Source organism: Chrysemys picta, chromosome 8 (assembly GCF_011386835.1).
Source record: "Chrysemys picta bellii isolate R12L10 chromosome 8, ASM1138683v2, whole genome shotgun sequence".
Taxonomy (NCBI): domain Eukaryota; kingdom Metazoa; phylum Chordata; order Testudines; family Emydidae; genus Chrysemys; species Chrysemys picta.
Genome location: NC_088798.1, coordinates 104,510,389 through 104,528,105, shown reverse-complemented (window position 1 = coordinate 104,528,105; position 17,717 = coordinate 104,510,389). Strand labels below are relative to the sequence as shown.

Here is a 17,717-nt window from a genome sequence, read left to right as displayed (position 1 = left end):
TCAGTGAAGGTTCTAGTAATGATCTTCTAAGGTCTGCACACTTGGGCTCTTATTAAACTCAGAGGTTGCACTACATGCATACGCTGCTTCTCTCTCCCTCCAGAACCCAGTCTGCAAAACTGTCCAGCTCTCATTACACAGACGCGGCTGGGCTGGCTCAACAAGCAGCTAGCTCTCTCTGTAGGCTTTAGGCTACACGGCACTCCTGCTCCCCCGGCCAGGCCCTGCATCCGATACAGCCCAGCCTCTGCTGCTCTCGCTCAGTTCAACATCCTCAGGACCATACTGAGTCAACAGCTGGCAGAGGAGGGCTGGCTACAGAAGGGCACGTTCTTTGCATTCAAAACCTCCAAGCTATTGGCTGGTTAATTTGGGTTTGTTTGGTTTTCTGCACATCAATCACCAGTTAGATATGATCGTGGCCAGTTGAGGAACCCCTAAAACACGCATTTTAACCCCATTACTTGAAGTAAAAAGAAGGTTTCCACACCTGGGGTTCAATCCCTGCATTCCTGGTGGAATAAGACGGTCTCGGAGCTTGGAAGACTCCTTTGGCTCTTGGTGACAAAACTCTGGAAGGGGATGCAAAGGGAGCTTCCGGTGGGGCACTTGTTCTGATGTCTTGGGCAATAAGCACAGTCCCAGAGGATGGAGAAAGAGGAGCATATGTTGGCCTGCTTGAACTTGACAGAGCAGGAGAATGAAAAACAGGGGAAGGTGTCAAGGGAGACGTTGGGCACGAGGTATGTCTCGTGTAAGAATGAGAGTCAGGAAACGCGGGTTGTGGCGGTGGTGCCCCTCTTGGCAAAGACCTCACCGGTTCTTTAGCTGGGGACAGGATGAACAAAGATGACTGGAGCTGGTACGGCTGCTGCTTTGAGATTTCCAGCTCCTGTCGGGAAATCTCACTCTCCGTGACGTTGCTGTTGTACAAAGATGCTGGGGGAGTTTTTGATGACCTGGCTGGACTCTTGGGCGGGTGTTTGAAGACCATGGGTGTTACATGAATATTGGAAGCATACTTCCAGGATGGAGGCAGAGACATGGTGGGAGAAGGTGACCTGGCCAAGCCAGGGTGTGCCGGGGACTCGATGACATACTTCTCCATCCTTGACTGCCTTCTGGCAAACAGTTCAGCTCCTTTTCCTTTGGCTTCGGTTAGGTTTTGACTGGGTTTCATTTGAGGCTTAGGCTGTATGCTTGGGGACTTCAGGCATGAAGACCACTCTGGGGCATTGTCTGCAGAATCCAGGTGAAGCCCACCTTTCAGTGCATTCTGATGCAGGAAGTTGGAAGCTTCTGCCCCAAGGGCAAATGGTTCTTCCTCTTGGACTGGTTCTCCTTGCTCCTTCTGCTTCCTCCTTACATCTGCATTCTGCACTAAGTTCAAAAGATCTGGGTTTGGAGCCACCTTTGGCTTTTCAACAAAGGTGAACATGGATTTTTTAGTTGTTCTCCGGGCCACGGACTCCTCTAGTATTCCTGTTTTATGCAAGGGCGTTGATCTGCTTTCTCCATGGTGAGGCCCTTGCAGAATGAGAGGCTTCTGTTCCGCACTAGGATACAAGGCTGAATACGCAGGAGGCGACCTGACCCTAGATACTGGAGGGGGACTGAACAAGGTCTCTGCATAGGTGGGGGGTGGAGGAAGTTCTACCCCAGGACTTTTCTCCGTTGGTTGGCTTGTTGTAGCTGATGATTGAGTCCCAAATGGTCTTGCTGTTCTGTTCTTCACCGGCATGGGTTTAGCCAAAGTGAGGTGAACTTCGTAATATTGTTTATTGGGCCCCCCATTGCACTCTTTGCTGGTAACCGAAACAACCGTCTCTTTGTCGGTAACCGGAACAGCCGTCTCTTTGTCGGTAACCGGAACAGCCATCTCTTTGTCAATCACGGTCACATTCTGCTCTTTGTTGAGAACGTCTCCATTCTGCTCCTTGTCAATAACTGGGGCCGTCTGCTCCTTGATGAGAACTGGCGTGTTGTTCTCGCTGTCAATCACCGGTGCATATCCATGCTCATTGACGCTAGGTTCGTGCACTCCGTTGGTTGATGCCACCTTTATGTTCTCCTTTAAGTAGACAGTTAGAGGGACCTGCTCTATGTCTCCACTAGGAGACTCCTTGAGGGATGGCACTGGGATTGTTTGGAGAAGCATCTCCTCCTCACTTTTGACTTCATTCTTTGGCGGGGACTGTGTTTTCTCTAGGCAGGTGGTTTCCTCATATTCTTCCATGTTGCCTTTAAGGATCTGCAGTCCAGGGTCTTCCGCGCAGAGTAATTCTTTCAGTTCTTTGCTGCCTTCTAAAGTCTGTCTCAAATGCAGCAGTTTCCCATGGTTTGGGATGCTCTGCTGAAGAGCTCTCGGGCTGCCTCTTGTAGCTGCTTCCTCGCCACGTTTTCTGGTGCTTGCCAAAGTGAACTCATTCACCCTCTGCTTGCGCTTGTTGAAGAGCAGCACACCTTTGGAGTTTGAGCTGGGTGGGTTCGTTAGCTGGGCTGCGATCTTCTGGCTCCTGGCTTTAGCCTCTTTCAGCTCCTTCTCGGAGAGACTGGCACTCCTGGAAAGATCTGGAAGGAGAAACCAAAGAGAGGACAGTATGAACAAGGAGGGATCAAGGAGCCTGAAGAATGCAAAACTCCATTTATCTCTGCTTATTTACTTATACTTACACACACACACACACACACACACACACACACACACACACCCCTCCTCTCTGCTCACGTTGGACAGGACGAATCCTGCATTTGAATCGCTTTCCCTACTGCTGTGAGTCTCTAACAATGAGTGCGCGAAAGCCCAGTGCAGCTGCCAACAAAACACTAAAGCAGCGGTGCGGCCGGCAAGAACTCAACACACATCACAGCAAGAGGCTTTGAGCAAATCAGTGACAAAATCCCCCCTGCCTCGTAGTTTAGGAACAAGAGGGTGGCAGGGGGAGGTTGACCAAACATGCTCCTCTGTAGGTAGGTGTGGAGTATAATGGGGATCACGCTGCAGGGCCAATAAACAAATGGGGGGGAGGGATAGCTCAGTGGTTTGAGCATTAGCCTGCTAACCCCAGGGTTGTGAGTTCAATCCTTGAGGGGGCCACTTAGGGATCTGGGGCAAAAATCAGTACTTGGTCCTGCTAGTGAAGGCAGGGGGCTGGACTCAATGACCTTTCAGGGTCCCTTCCAGTTCTAGGAGAAAGGATATCTCCATATATTATTATTATATTATAAAGGGCTGTGGTGCCAATCCTGGAAGATGATGGAATTTAGGAGAATTAGTCTTCCAAAAAAAGGGAGATCTAGGTGGCCCCTCGGGTGACTGTAGGGTGACCAGATAGCAAGTGTGAAAAATCGGGACGGGGGTGGGGGGTAATAAGAGCCTATATAAGAAAAAGACCCAAAAATCGGGACTGTCCCTATAAAATCGGGACATCTGGTCACCCTAAGTGACTGACAGCTGCAGATTGCATCCTTGGATAGCCGTGGGATAGGGGACTGAAAGGGGGGTGTTGCAAGACTTTCCATTATAGCACGGAAAGTTAAATCCCTTGCACTGCAACTCAAGAAGCATCTCTTGGGGAGGGGTGGATATTGAGACTCTTCCGGAGCATCAGAGATCCTCCTTCTCTCCCCATCTTGCGATGACTGTATTTCCAGCTGGGGAGCATGGGATAGGACTCTGTCTAGATCCTGTCCATGATGCTCCTACATTTGCAAGCAGGGTAGCTGCAGAGCAGGGGGTGCACCCAATAGGGTGAGGTGCATCCAACCCCTGCCAGCCTGTGATCCACCTAGTATAATGGAACCTACTGGCATGATGCCTCCCATTGCCCTGCAACCCCCTCAAAGACAAGGTTTCAGAACACTGATGAGAAACGGGATTTTGAACAGAACGCGGGTCGGAGCCATCGTTGCAAGGCAAGGCTGTGCTGTGAGATTACGTGGATTTGCAGTAACGTTCAGGGATAGAGATTAGACTGATAGCCAACAGTCCAGTGCAGCAGGCTCTGTGGGGAGACAGAGTGTGGGGCCAGGGCTGGGGCGGCTTGTCTTCTCCACCACAGGGGAAGTGGCAGGGACAGGAGATTTCCCCATGGCAGCCCCCACTTCACCACTGGTCTGAGCTATGCAGCATCTTCCAGGATCTGAACCAAGGGGCAGGTGGCTGCTCCAGCATCAGGAGGGTCCGTAGGGCCCTTCCTTTCACAGAGAGGGGCACACTCAGAGAGAGGAACAAGCCCTGGAATGTCTTAGGTCACAGGCCTGAGCACCCTCAACTTCCATTGAGTTGAGAGATCCCAAGATGGCACCCAGCTGTCTGCAGCCCTGAGAGGTTCACCATCGCTGTGCAGCCCTTTCAAACCTGGAGTCCTTTCTTGCTGTGTGTGACTTCGTTCCTCAGCATCACAGCCTCCGCTCGCTTAAACTAGGACTTTGCCTCAACACCGCAACAGGAGGCAGCCTGTACTGGGTGACTGCTCTACCCATACTCTAGAGATGAGAAATCAATGCGAGCCTCCGTCCCCCGAGATTAACATGCAGGAGAAGCTCTAGAGGTTTGGTCCAGGGCAGCACAAAAAGCCTGGATGCTTCTTGGCACCCCACTGGCTTAGAGACGGGACTGGCAGTTTAACCTGGGCCGGATTTCTTGGATGCTTTCCAGCATTCCCCGGTTCCACTGGATTCTGCAAGAACAGCCGCTCTCGGGCTGTTACGACAATTCCACTTCTGGCCCCGGCTAAAAGCAGGAAGCGCCTGAGTTGGGTGGGGAGTCAGTTTATAAAAGATTCTCCAAAGTTTTGCCAACCCTGGAAAACTTCAGTTCAGGCACCGGGCACCGTTTCACCCATCCCTGCTCTCGACCCCGTGCCAATGCGTCGCTGGGGGCTAGCATCTGAGAGATGGGGGGTGGGGAACTGCATTGGTTATACATTGCAGTGGAGCTGACAGTCAGGGAACTAGATCTATACCAGACGTCCGTAGTGAGTGGGTTTAATGTAATCAAAACAAGCAGACAGGAATTGGAACGGAAGCCTTCTGATCGCGTTATGGTAAGTCTACCCCTGGCTGCAGCAGTCCGGCAGCTCCCGTGACTTTCCACGCCTGTATGTAGAAAGAAGCGAGCTCTTGTTCACGTGAACCTACTCGGGAGAGCACATCTCACTGCCTTCTAAGACCATGCATTGCCTTGGAGAAGACAGAAAAGTCCCAATTCCTTCGCTCCTTGCAACATAACAGCGATTTTGAAAAACAAACAACAAAGACAACCACTGGGAGGTTGGGTCCCTGTCTTCTTTCTAGTGTGTTTGTCGAGCTTTGCTTTCTGGTTGCAGTGACTGTATTGGAAAGGAATTTATTGAAAGACTTCAAAAGGTTTCAGGTTGCAGTTCATTTGGTTTCAACCTCCCTGCACAAACATGCTCAGAGCAGGAAGTTGGCCGGCTCTGAACTATCTCACAAACTCCCCTCGCTCTTTAGACTGTCCAAGCGTCGGCTAACCACAATGCATGCAGCAGGTATAAAGTTAGGAAAATAAACCCTGCCTTTAGCTGGAAATGTCACAGCATCACCCGTGGGTAACCCCTAGGGCGGCTGACGAACCCTGTCGCTGCAATGTTTGGTTTGGTTTCAAGGCAACACAAGATGGCAGCATCCGACAGGAAAGCTGTATATGTTTTGGCCTCAAGCAGTGGTTCAATCTAATTAACCCACCGGCTTCCTAGAATAGCACCCACTTAGCATTCCATGGAAGTGCTGAAGACATGCCAATTGCGTGACTCTTAACCCACCGAAAATCCATTCATGGGCCTCTGGGCTCTTCAAATGTTGGACAAAAGGCTGGATATGGGTCAGAACAAAAGCGGTTAGCGAAGTCCAAAAGGATGTGGAATGACATGGAATGCATTTTCTCTGGGTGAGCAATTTCCTAGGAAGGAGTGTTCTGAATCTCCCACGATTTAACCCAGCTGATTAGAGGAAACATCAGAAACAAAGCCCAGTCATAAAAAGTTTATAGCCGAATGGACGACATTCCTACTCTGGATAGCGGGGCTGGATGCTGCAGAGCGTCTGGCTGGCCAAAGACTATTCCCAACTCAGAGTCCCATCCCACACTGGGATCAAAATCACGCTAGCCACAATTAGGGCTATACCAAGGTCCTAGCACAGTTCCCATGGAGAGGGAATTTCTTCAGCCAAAATATGCTACCGACCACCATCCTTGTCAGGGAAACCATGCTAGGAACTGCTGCAACTGTATGCAATCACATGACCACGGCAGCGTCTCTTACTGTTCCGATCCCAGCACGGATCCCAACGGCTCAGAGCTGAGTCAACCTTTGTGTAGCCACTGGCTCCTCCTCCTGCTTTCGGAGCCTCCCTCCTTACAGGGGGGAATCCGAGGTGTCGGGGCAGCAGCGTCAGGGGTGTCTAGCGCAGAGGGATCCCGGAATGGGCCGGGTGGATGGCAAGAGGAGAGACAGCGGAATGTAAACAGAGGGAGAATGAAAGATGGAGGAAAAAAGAGACTGATGGAGGGAAGGGGGTGGAAGGAGGAATGGGGCGGAGGGCCAGGAAGGGATGTGGCTGCTTCCGAAGGCACCTACCACCACCCTGGGGTTTGAAAAAGACAGACGGGCCCAGCCCATGATGTTCAGAGCGGGAGCTGCCCTTCTCCGAAGCTTGAGGGCGTTTGATCTTGGGGCTGGTTTGGGCCCATCTCAGCCATGCGAGGGAACGGTGCCCGCCCCCAATGTGACCAGCGCTTACACGCATGTGGGCACAAGTTCCTGTCTTGCTAGGGCATGCCATGGCACCCTGCTCCCCCTTGTGGGCCTGGCCCGGTGAACTTGGAACCCTCCTATCTCCCTGCAGGAGACAACTCCCAGACAGCAGCAGGAGGAGGAGCTGAGAACCCGTCTCTGATATCAGCTTGCCTGGTAACCACCCCCTGCCTGGAAACCAGGGTCAGTGGGTATCTGAGAGGCAGTGCCTGTCTAGATGAAACATGTAGCTAATGCCCGCTGACAGCCGGGCTCCACTCCCCTGCGCTGGTTCTGCTCCCGCTCCCTCTCCCCATCAGATGGGGTAGCCAGCTGGAGAGGTACCAGCAGCCACAAACTCCAATCCAGATGACTAAGGGATGGGCCATCCCAACAGCTGGGTTTGTTTTTTTTGCTTGGTATCCGAGGCTTCCAGCACAGGGAACGGTCACAGGTTCCACTCTGCCTCCCTACCCACATCAATCTGAGAAATTCAGCAGCAGAGGGGTGCTGGTCCCAGAAAAGACACCACTCCCTCATCGCCCGGCGAGGGATGCTGAAGGAGTGGCAGGAATGGGCCTATTTGGGTGGGGCAGGCTGGAGCAGAGGAGAATCGATCAGACGGCATGCCAGGGTGAGCAGGGCAAGCACGTCTCCCGTTTCCGCGGGTAAGAAGCCAATCGCCTGCAGGGTGCAGGAATCTTCCCAACCCTAACAATTGTCTTCCTCCCATCACTGCCCACTGCTGGAGGTCATCATACCATGGGTCTGCTCCAGCCTGGCCATTCCTGTATTCTCGGGAAATTACAGATCATTACTGTAACATCCCAGAGGGAAGTAAGTCCTGCAGACCGAGGCTGGGTCCCCGCCAATGTGTCACCCTTTTATTAGCCCCCTTGCAACCACGGGTGGCCACCAAGCTCCAGCTGAGGGGACGGGAGGGGAATTCCCTACAAGCTGTGGGACCTGGCATGGGTCAACACTACTGAGAGCACAAGGAGACTCTCTCTCTCTCCCCTCCCTTGATCTCATGCATCTCCCGGACGCACCCAGGGAGCTAATGGCAGAGCTGGGGCAGCACAAAGGACAAGAGCGGCTGGAGTGACGTTGCACATTCAATGGCTGTTGGCTTTGTCGGTGCTGTTCGCACCTGTTCACCTCTCCTTGGTCGGTCCCTCTGCCAGTGCACCTCACTCCTGACCACCTGCCTCTCCTGCTAGCCCTGCCCCGCCCCCAAGCTCTGCCAACATGTGGTAATCCTACCAACAGTACAACACCACCTGCAATTCCAGTCCTGGGCCACCATGCCGAATGGGCAGCAAGCTCTTCGGGGCTAGGGCCATCTTCTCCTATATGTTTGTACAGCCCCTGGCACAGTGGGGTCTCGAGCTACCACAATACAAACATTCAACAATAATAATAGCAGGGCTGGACTGGGATTCTGTGCTGTGCCGGGAGCGCCGTGAATGAGGGGCTAGCCAATTCTGCTTTGTGGCCTAGCTCAGGATTGCAGCTGAGATCTCCAAAGGTGAAAGGCAGGTGTATCCCCACCCACTGGCTCCCAAGTCTCCAGTCTCCCTAGATATTATAAGAGCAGCCAGCACTCACTCAGCGTTGCAAGATCCCTGTTTGGGGAGGCATCTAACTACCACTCACCGGAGACGCCGTACCCGCCTTGCTGAGCTCTGCCCATGGACTGGTGGTTTATTCCCAGCCCTCAGCGTCTGCCTCCAGCAGGGAAAGGAGCGTTTCCGATCACATTGGAGTGATTTCAGGCGCGACAGTGTGTCACACGAAGCAGAGGGGTTCACCATAAGCGTGCCAGGACAGAGCCACGAGCCAGTCCCTGCCGGGAGTCCCATAGGCATCTCTGTTTGATCTGAGGCAGATGAAGGCTGACAAACGCGACCTTGAACCAAAGCTCCACAACTCCCAAAAGCCACAGGACGTGCTCTGATCTCTCCTCAGAGGTTATTCTGAGGAATCCATGGTAACCGCCCAGCAGCGCTGGCTAAAGGAGGGAGTGGGCGCATGCATTGCATGCCGCTACCAACCCAGCGCCCCCAATTCAGGAAAGCACTTAGGCACGTGCTTAAGTCGATGCTACATGTTTAAAGCTCAGGGCAGGGCTGGTACTTTGGGGCAGCTCAGAAATCTCACATGCAAAGGGCTAAAAATCTCCTTCTCTCTCATCCTTTGCAACTAGAGACCAGCAGCCCCAAGGGACAGGGGTCTGCCATGCTTTAGGGGGTGCACATAACCCATAATGGGCAACTGTCAGTGCCAAAGCCCGTGCTCTGCTACTTAAGTCACTCCGCTGGGCTACTCTGGGCATGTGCTTGGAAGTCTATTGCCCGTGCTTGGTTATCAGCCCTAAGCCACGTCCCCAGCCTGCCATAGCCCCCAGGCAGGTGGCCGTGTTGCCCCATTATAACTAAAGGGAGGGGTTTGAAAATGAGTGTAAAAGCTGGTGATGCAGGGGGCTCCGCATGGGGGCGGGGGAAAATGAGGGGATTTCCATTGGCTCTCCTCTTCCAATCTGTGCCCCCTGGCTAAGTGAGAGCCTGTGTCATAGGGGCTAGACTGAGCCTTCTGGCTCAGCCCTGAGGAAGAGGTGGTGTGTGGCTGCGCCCCCCAGGAGAGACACAACCCTCCCCTGTGTTACTTCACCCCTTTCAGCGACACCCTACCCCCGCACTGGGCACCCCGCTAGCTATGGAGACCAGCAAACGGGGGGTGGAGGTGGAAAGAGAGAGTCAAGGCTTCTCCCACCCCCTGCCCTCTCTCTGCCCACGTGCCCAAATTGGAGAGTGTTAGGTGAGCAGCCCTGCTCTCCCCTCTGCAGCCGGAGCCACACGGGAAGCAGCTGTTCCTTGGGCCAGCCGAGAGTAAGGGGAACCCTCGCTCCCCTTTCATTCACGGTGCCGCTGAGCGGGCCTGGGGACAATCTAGCCATAAATCAGCAGCAACTTACTATCATAGCTGAAAGAAGAACAGGAGTACTTGTGGCACCTTAGAGACTAACAAATTTATTAGAGCATAAGCTTTCGTGGACTACAGCCCACTCTGAAACCTATCATAGCTGAACAGATTTTGACCTATAGAGAATGTGTGTGTGTGTGTGTGTGTGTGTATGCGTGTGTGTGCAAGAGTGTAAGGGAGTTCCGTGTGTGCATGTAGGAGGAGTGTAAGGGAGGGAAAGACAGAGAGAGTATGTGTAGGCGTGTAAGGGAGTTCCATGCCTGTATGTGTGTGTGCCGTAGGAGTGTAAGTGAGGGAGTGTGTAGGAGTGTGAGGGAGTTCTGTGTGCATGCATGTGTGCATGTAGGAGAAGTATAAGGGAGGGAGGATGTGTGTGTGTGTGTGTGTGTGTGTGTGTGTGTGTGTGTGTGTGTGTGTGTGTGTGTGTGTAGGAGTGTAAGGGAGTCCCATGTGGGTATCTGTCTGTGCCTGCAGTAGGAGGAGTGTAAGGGAGGGGGGGGCGAGAGAGAGAGAGAGAGAGAGAGAGAGTGTGTGTGTGTGTGTGTGTGTGTGTGTGTGTGTGGCCGGCAAGGATGCTCTGGGCTGTTCCTGACACTGAGTCCAGCTTCTCTGCTCATGTCTGAAGTTAACTCCCAGTCGTTTCATGTGTTTTTCATTTTCTTGCCGTCTGTGCTGGTTGGGACCCTTCCAGGCTATTTTAAGCCGTGGTTCAGAGCCTAAGCCTACCAGCGAAGGAAGGGCTGCATTACTGATCCAACCCTTTCAGCGAGCTCAAGGTAAGAAGACAGAGAGCTCCAGCGGGGAACGCTGGTCTGAGCTGGGAACTTCCTTTTCACCCCACACAAACCTGCCCCTCGCCGCAGCGTGAGCTGGCTTGTGGAGACGCAGACAGGCCGGCCCAGGCCTCGTTTCCTAGCAGGAGTTGTTCAACCCCCTGCTGAGCTCAGCAGCCCCGGCACAGCGAAGCCGAGCTAGGGGCACGGGAACGGCTGACACCTCCCCGCTGGGAGCGGCACGCGCGAGAGATTGAGCTTATTCCTGTATTATTTATAGACCGTCTCTGAAATAAACAAAGCCTCGAAACGACGGCAGTGAGCTGGGCTCTGCCTCGGTTAACACACACTCCTAGTGCTCAGCCCTCCTGCCTTGGTCCGTCCTGTTTGCTGTTATAACCCCTGCTGCATCTTGTCTTCATTCAGGGCTCCATGAGCAGCCCAGGAGATGGAAATCAGTGGGACTCCTCGAGGCACAAGGTACTATTCCATGAGTAAGGAATCAGATACGCCTCCTCTCTGCGTGTACAGCACCCAGCGCTGGGGGGCCCTGATCCCGGGGTCTGTTACTGCTGACCAGCCTGCCGGTGAACGCACTTCTAGGCCTTATCACCAACACACAGTGTAAAGCCTTTAGTCATCCATCTTTGGCTTATGTCCCATTAAGGCAAATTAGTTCTGCCAACTCGTCCTTGTTCTCCAACACCACATTCAGGACAGGGCAGGGCGCTGTCGGGGGAACTCCCTGCCTCAGGATGTCTGTCTGACTCCCTGCGTGGCTGCTTTCCAAAGCCATTGTAAACCGTTCCTGTGAGGTCAGCGATTCCATGAGCGTAGAATTCTCCCAGTTCTCATCTCGCAGTCTGTGCAGCTGGGTGGGGCCGGAGGTGGCAGTCCGTAGCTGGGCCGAGTCAGGGGTGAATGAGTGTGCTCCTCTTTGCAAAACGCCATGGGGTCCTCCAAGGTGGTCCCTGGGCATGACCCCACGCCTGGGTCTCCCCTGCCCAAGCACAGGAAGCCTCTGGCCGGGAGAAAGCATTTAACACAGGGAGGAGTGAAGCCCCATGGGGGACGTGTGAATTCCCACTCCACAAACCAACAGCAATGCTGTGAAAGCCAGCCCTGCCCCAGAAGCCTCCAATGGGAGGGGGATGAGCAAACAGGAGCTGAGCGGGAATCCTGCAGCAAGGTCGCTTGGGAAGCCAAAGGGACACAGCGGGCTGAGAGCTCTGGGCAGGGGAACAGATCCAGGGCGCAGCCGGAGCATGGCCCCAGGGAGCCTGCACCGCATGGTACCTGAGAATCAGTCAGAGCCCAAAGGGAAGGAGACCCCTGATTGGTGACTGAGCAGGTGGTGTGGGGCACAACCACGATACTCTTCATGTGGGCGGGCGGCCGTTGGCATGGAGACAGCAGGGAGCAGGTCCGCCTGAATCTGCAGCTGAGTGGTCAACCCAAGGCCGGAGCCAGCAGAGAAGGCCAGACCAGCACGAGGGCTATGCTGGCAGATGCCTACTGCAGCAGAGACCTGTCCTCAGCAATGCACCCTGGCGCTGTAGAGAGGCTGGGGCTGGGGCAGTCCCATCCACCAGACCCGCGCGGCTCCTGCGAGGTTGACAGGGCTCCACCCAGTCCTTCGTATTATTGCTGGGAGTGTTTCTTCAGCACCCCCCAGAGGGGTGTCTCAGGTTTACTCCAGCAGTGACTTTGGCCCAGCAGTGACGTGGGAGAGATGGGGAGGTATAATGCAGCAGGAGGAAGGGTGGACTCTCACCCCTCCGCCCCCATAGCAACGCAAACCAAACCAAAGGTAGAGGTGACACCCCCAAGGCTGGAGTGTGTGTGTGTGTCTGTTTGCACTTCCGCTTGTTCATCTCCGGTGTCAGTCACACCTTAGCAAAAACTGTCTGGCTCTGGCAGGAGGATCGTCCCCAGAGCCCTCCTCACGTCATGGCAAACAGGAAATCACTAGGGGAAGATTCACTGCATGGGCATCGAGACATAGAGGACCCTCTATAGCTGCTAACGGACAGCATGCATCTAAAAGCAATCAGGGGTGCACGTGTGTGCACTCTCATATGGGTGTCTGCACACACGTGCTTTTATGTGTACAGCAGCTGTCTGAATGAGCCAATGCTCTAGAATATAGTGCACATTTGTTTGGGGACGCACCCACTGCGTGCACGCACACACACACACACACACACACACACACACACAGCCTCCTCTCTCTCCCTCTCCCCTACTGTCCCACCAACTCTGACACAATCCCCCTGCTATTCCTTCCCGATTATTCTTCATAGCAGGAACCCATGGCAGGGGGAGGGGGAGCAGGAGCAGGGCCAGGGAAGGCGATGAACGGGACGTGTCCTCCCTGCAGGATGCTATCAAGGGGATCCAACACCTCGGAGTGGGAGGCAATTCAGGGTGATTGCCCCAGCCAATCCTGGCAGCATGGACCCTCCCTGGTCGCACCTGCAAAGCGGTGCCAGTTGCTGCGGATGGAGTCTGCGGGGAGCTGGGCAGGGTTCCCCCACCACGACGCTTTCTGAGTGCAAGGGCCATGCAGTCACGGAGCTGCACGGAGCCAGCACCAAGTGGCCAGCAAGGCTCTCTCCATGTGGGTGGCCTCGGCTCTGGTGATGCCCTGAGATCTAGATGCACGGGGGGATGAAATCTCGCCCTCTTCGCTTTCTCTCAACAGAACAATGACGGGGAAACTCGAGGAGCTGTGTCTGCCCTCTAGCCTGCCCAGGGCAGCGCCGTGCCCAGTGTACATAACAGAAACCCTTTCAGTCTTTAGCAATGGGAGAGACTGAGGGGAAGTGTCAGAGAAATCCAAAATTTCCCTCTGTCCATCCCACACTCAGCGCTGGGTGGCTGCTCTCCTCTGGCCTTGCCTCTGAGTAAACAGAATATGGCCTGGTGTTGGCAGACATGAGCCAGGATTCATTACCTCCGCTAGCTAACGCTGCCCCTGGGTGAGGGGCTACCACGACCCTCTCACTTCTTCCACAGAGGTGAGGTCGTCTTCTCCTTAGCCCGGTCGCAATGGGCCAACTTCATCCCTGGAGCAATTCCACTGATTCCAATGGAGTTACACCTAGGATGAACGGGATCCACTCTCAACATGGCCCTAAACATGCTCTGCACTTCACAAATAAGGAGACTCAATCTCAATCCAGATCTACATATGGTCCATGGGACATCCCGTAGGCTGGTTTTCTAAGTGGAGGACATAGGTTCACATCCTGCATGTGGACCTTCAGATCAGCACTTGGGCCCCTGGAATGACACTTGTCTGCCTTTGTGCAAGTATGGCCTCCGAGTGAGGGATCCGGATGTTACAGCATGAGGTCCCTGGCTGAGAACGAGGCTCGGGGCACGCCCGTCTGTGCACACCAGAGCCAGCCGAAAAGCAGGAAGAAATTGAGGAACATTTTTGGAAAATTGTGGTTGACGGTAAAATTTTGCTTCAGTTGAAATTTTCCAACTAGCTCTGATACGAGCGAGAACGCACAGCCTCTCTTCCCTTTAGACCAGGGATTCTCAAACTGGGGGTCGGGACCCCTCAGGGGGGCGTGAGGTCATTACGGGGGGGGTCGCGAGCTGTCAGCCTCCACCCTAAACCCCGCTTTGCCTCCAGCATTTATAATGGTGTTAAATATATAAAAACGTGTTTTTAATTTATAAGGTGGGGGGGTCGCACTCAGAGACTTGCTGTGTGAAAAGGGTCACCAGTACAAAAGTTCGAGAACCACTGCTTTAGACTCTCTATTATACAGAGACGACAATCTGCTTCCTGTGGCAAATGGAAACTCAGAATAAACACGTGCACACAAACTCACTCCCCTCTCCAACGTGCATCCTCCCCACGCCACACACACTCACGTCCTGCAAACTCCCGCAATGCACATCCTCCTGCACCCCCCGCCCCACACCACACAAACCTGTGTCCAAAGCACACCCCCACACCTCACACAGCACTCCTTTACCGTACACATCTTACTATACGGACAGGGGGAGAAATGCACTCCCGCTTTCCCTTTCATATCAGGCCTCTCCGATTCCCTACACTATAAATCCAGGGGGAATTCCCCCTTTTGACAACACTCCTCTCCACGAAGTGTAGAACCAAAGCTTCCCAGGCCTTTAGCAAGGGGTCCCTCTGTGGACTGCATATACAAGCATTGTACATTCATCTCCTAAGCAGGGTCCCTGTCTCCACAAGCACCCAGGCAACATTCCTCATATCCTCTTTATTCTGGATATTTCTTTAAACCCTTGTGGTTTTTCAGAATCTGCACTGGGCAAAACCCAAAGCAAGCTGGCTGCCAGACAACTCACAACCACCCACCTTCCGCTATTACTTAATTAGTGGATGTGTCTGATTCTGTTCCTTCGGAAACGCTCTCCCTGCCAAGGGAAGGGTTGAATCATTTGGCCCCTCTCTGGCAGCTACAAAGGAGGAGGAACGAAAGCCCTCGCCGTGTTATTTTAGCACATGAAAGCACGGCCTCTCTCTCTCCCTCTCGCAGCGGGAGGCAGATTTATGGGGAGCTGTGAACTCCAAAGGTAGGGAGCTTTGTGGGGCTTTAGCAAAACTTCCATGCTGACAAGCTCCATCATGCATTTTGCAGCTGTGCCCCGGCTGCCCCCCACCCATCTCTCCAGCTTGACTACTTCTGTTTGACAGGATGCAAATTCCTTCCCCCCAGTCCCACAAAGGACTGAGCCAGCTCTTTTCGTGGTAGCTTCACTGCCCCATACACGGCGCTCCCTATCCATCAGCACCGGGATCAGGGATGCATCCCTGACTCAAACAGACAGCACCAGACTAGGATCGGCCTGTTTGTTCCTATGGGGCTGGCGGGGAGGGGGAGGCTGGGGTGGGGTGTAAGTCAGGTGGAATCGATTCAGCCATGGTATCTCCTGCCTGGGGCTGGCTTCTTAAATGTGCTTCTGTACAGTGGGCTCAGAAAGAGGGAGAGAAGCTCTCGTGGGATGTCAGAGAGATGGACTGGAGAAAGAAAGAAAGAAAGAAAGAAAGAAAGAAAGAGCATATGGTTCTCTTCTCCTGGAAATGATGAATCTGTCTAAAGCAGGGACATTGGAGGTCAAAATCTTCTCTTTTTTTAAAAAGATGCAACAAACATTTGCCTTGGCTTTGCTTTGGCAACAGCACAGAGGAGGGAAGCAGCGTTTCCTCCGCGAGCCAGCGAGGCTGACACTGGCTGGAGAGGGGCCAGGGTCGATCTGGGCTCCATTTTCAGCGGGGTCGCCCTCTCGGTGTTTATTTCTGAGGGAGAAAGGAGGAATATGGCTGTGGAATGCTGGAGCTGCTGAGAAACAAGCCACCGGCTCCAGATGTTTGTGAATTTCATGCTGAACCACTCCAAACCCGTCCAAGTTATTTTGTGTCCAAGGCTGCCTGAGAAGCACAGCTCTCAACGGAGCCATTTCGGAGTCTCTCCATCTTGCTACTGCCTTTTAATAGCGACCAGGGGGGCCTTTCGGGCTTGCTCTCTAGCTCTGAGGATGAATCTGCTCTTGGCCAGTGAGTCCCTGCTCAGACCAGCTGCACTGCGAAGGCCAGTCTCGCTCGCACGCTGACACACAGCATCACCAAGATGTGTGGGCACAACAAGTGTACATACACGCACTCTGGTCAGTGTGGCAGAGACAGATGTTTTCTAATGGCCTCGGCACAGGCCTGGGAGCCAGGAACTCCTAAGGTCTAACTCTGACCCTCTAAGCCAACTCCACTGATTTACACCAGAACTGAGGCCTTGAACAAGTCACTTACAGAGGAATTTTGAAAAACGGCCACTGATTCTGGGTGGCTTGAGTTTGGAGATTCCAACTGTAGACCCCCCAAGAGCCTGGTTTTCAAAGGTGAGGAGCACCCGCATCTCCCATCAACTCCCACTGGAGATATGAGGGTCCAGCTCTTATGAAAGGCAGGCCCAGGGCGCGCCCAGAATCCGCACCCACGCTTGAGAACATTGACCTCTCTTCTCTGCCTCAGTTTCCCTCCCAGGGAGAATAGCAGCAATTCCCCGCCTCCCAGGTGTATGAGGACAAACGGGTTGGTGCACGTCCTGCGATCTGAAGAAGAAAAGCCCTGTTTAAGGCCTACGTATTATTGCTGATGAGGGCACTGCATCTGGCTACATCCGAGCGCTTCTCCTGAAGCCCGGGACTGGCGGGCATCTGTGCTCACACACCCTCCGTTAAGGAAGGGTGCCACAGGGCATGGGAAGTTGGCAGGTGACCCGGCTTTGTGGAACTCCCCTCCCCACAGCCAGCTCAGTCTCACTTTGGCCTTTCCCAAACTTTTCAAAGGTACTTTAGGTTTTTTTCCCCCGATGGGGGATATTTTCTTAAATGGCCATTCTGGTCCCTATATTTATCACTCCACGTTGCCAGTGATGCCGGCTGGGTTTTCTAGCCGCTAGTCTAGGTCTTTTGCATCAAAAGTCCATTTCAAATGTTCTTCTTCAATCACCCACACCGCCAGCTCCCACCTGCTGCGGCCGCGCTTCCCCCTGGCATCGCAAGCGGCACTGCGGGAATTAGCCCTTTGGCATACACCCCTCCCTCCACGCCCAAGGCCGCACTCCGGGATGCGTTCATTCGGTCACTCCCCAGCATCAGCAGTCTAGCTCCAGCAGGGGCCTTCTGCTTACCTGCCTCCCCTCCCCCCTCATAGCGCCAATTCAGCCATGGACCGTGGTCATTTAACCTGCGGGACAAAAGGGCCACATCCATTCCTGGCCCAGGACTAGGGTTTCTGGGGATGGGGACGTCTCGTCTCCTCCCCGCTGTGAGCAGCAACCCCGCCGGCCGTCAGAGGGTCTGTCTGGTTGCTTTGTAGCTGGCGGCCAGACTGGAAATCATGAGAAAGGGGGGTTTGTGACAGATCCCGAAATGCAGCAGAGCTGCTGGGTTATACAGGCACTTGTCACTTAACCAGCTCCTTAGGTTTCCAAATGTCCCGGGCATGACTTCCAGCAATGCCCCCAAAGCTCAGGGCTTAACAGCTTTTTCCGGACCCGTTAGAGTCGACCTTCTTGCAGCAAGGACATGGCCTGTGCCTCTGAGGCTGAGGAAGGGCTTTTTTGGTCACCCTCCCCTTCCCAGCCAAAGAGAAAACAGAATTCCTTCCTGCTCAGCTTACCTAGCCGTGGCAGGGTCCGGTTGC

At 53.8% G+C, this 17,717-nt stretch overlaps 1 protein-coding gene across 2 annotated transcripts in view; it reads right to left on the bottom strand.

The window, feature by feature from the left end:
- The window catches only part of SYNPO (synaptopodin), a 44,049-nt gene that overhangs the window by 14,539 nt on the left and 11,793 nt on the right, over nucleotides 1–17,717 (bottom strand). For both annotated transcript variants that reach the window (XM_005295801.4, XM_065556026.1), the window contains exon 2: nucleotides 491–2,571. In XM_005295801.4, coding sequence (XP_005295858.2) covers nucleotides 491–2,571 — 2,081 coding nt within the window. The remainder of the gene's footprint in view (nucleotides 1–490; nucleotides 2,572–17,717) is intronic.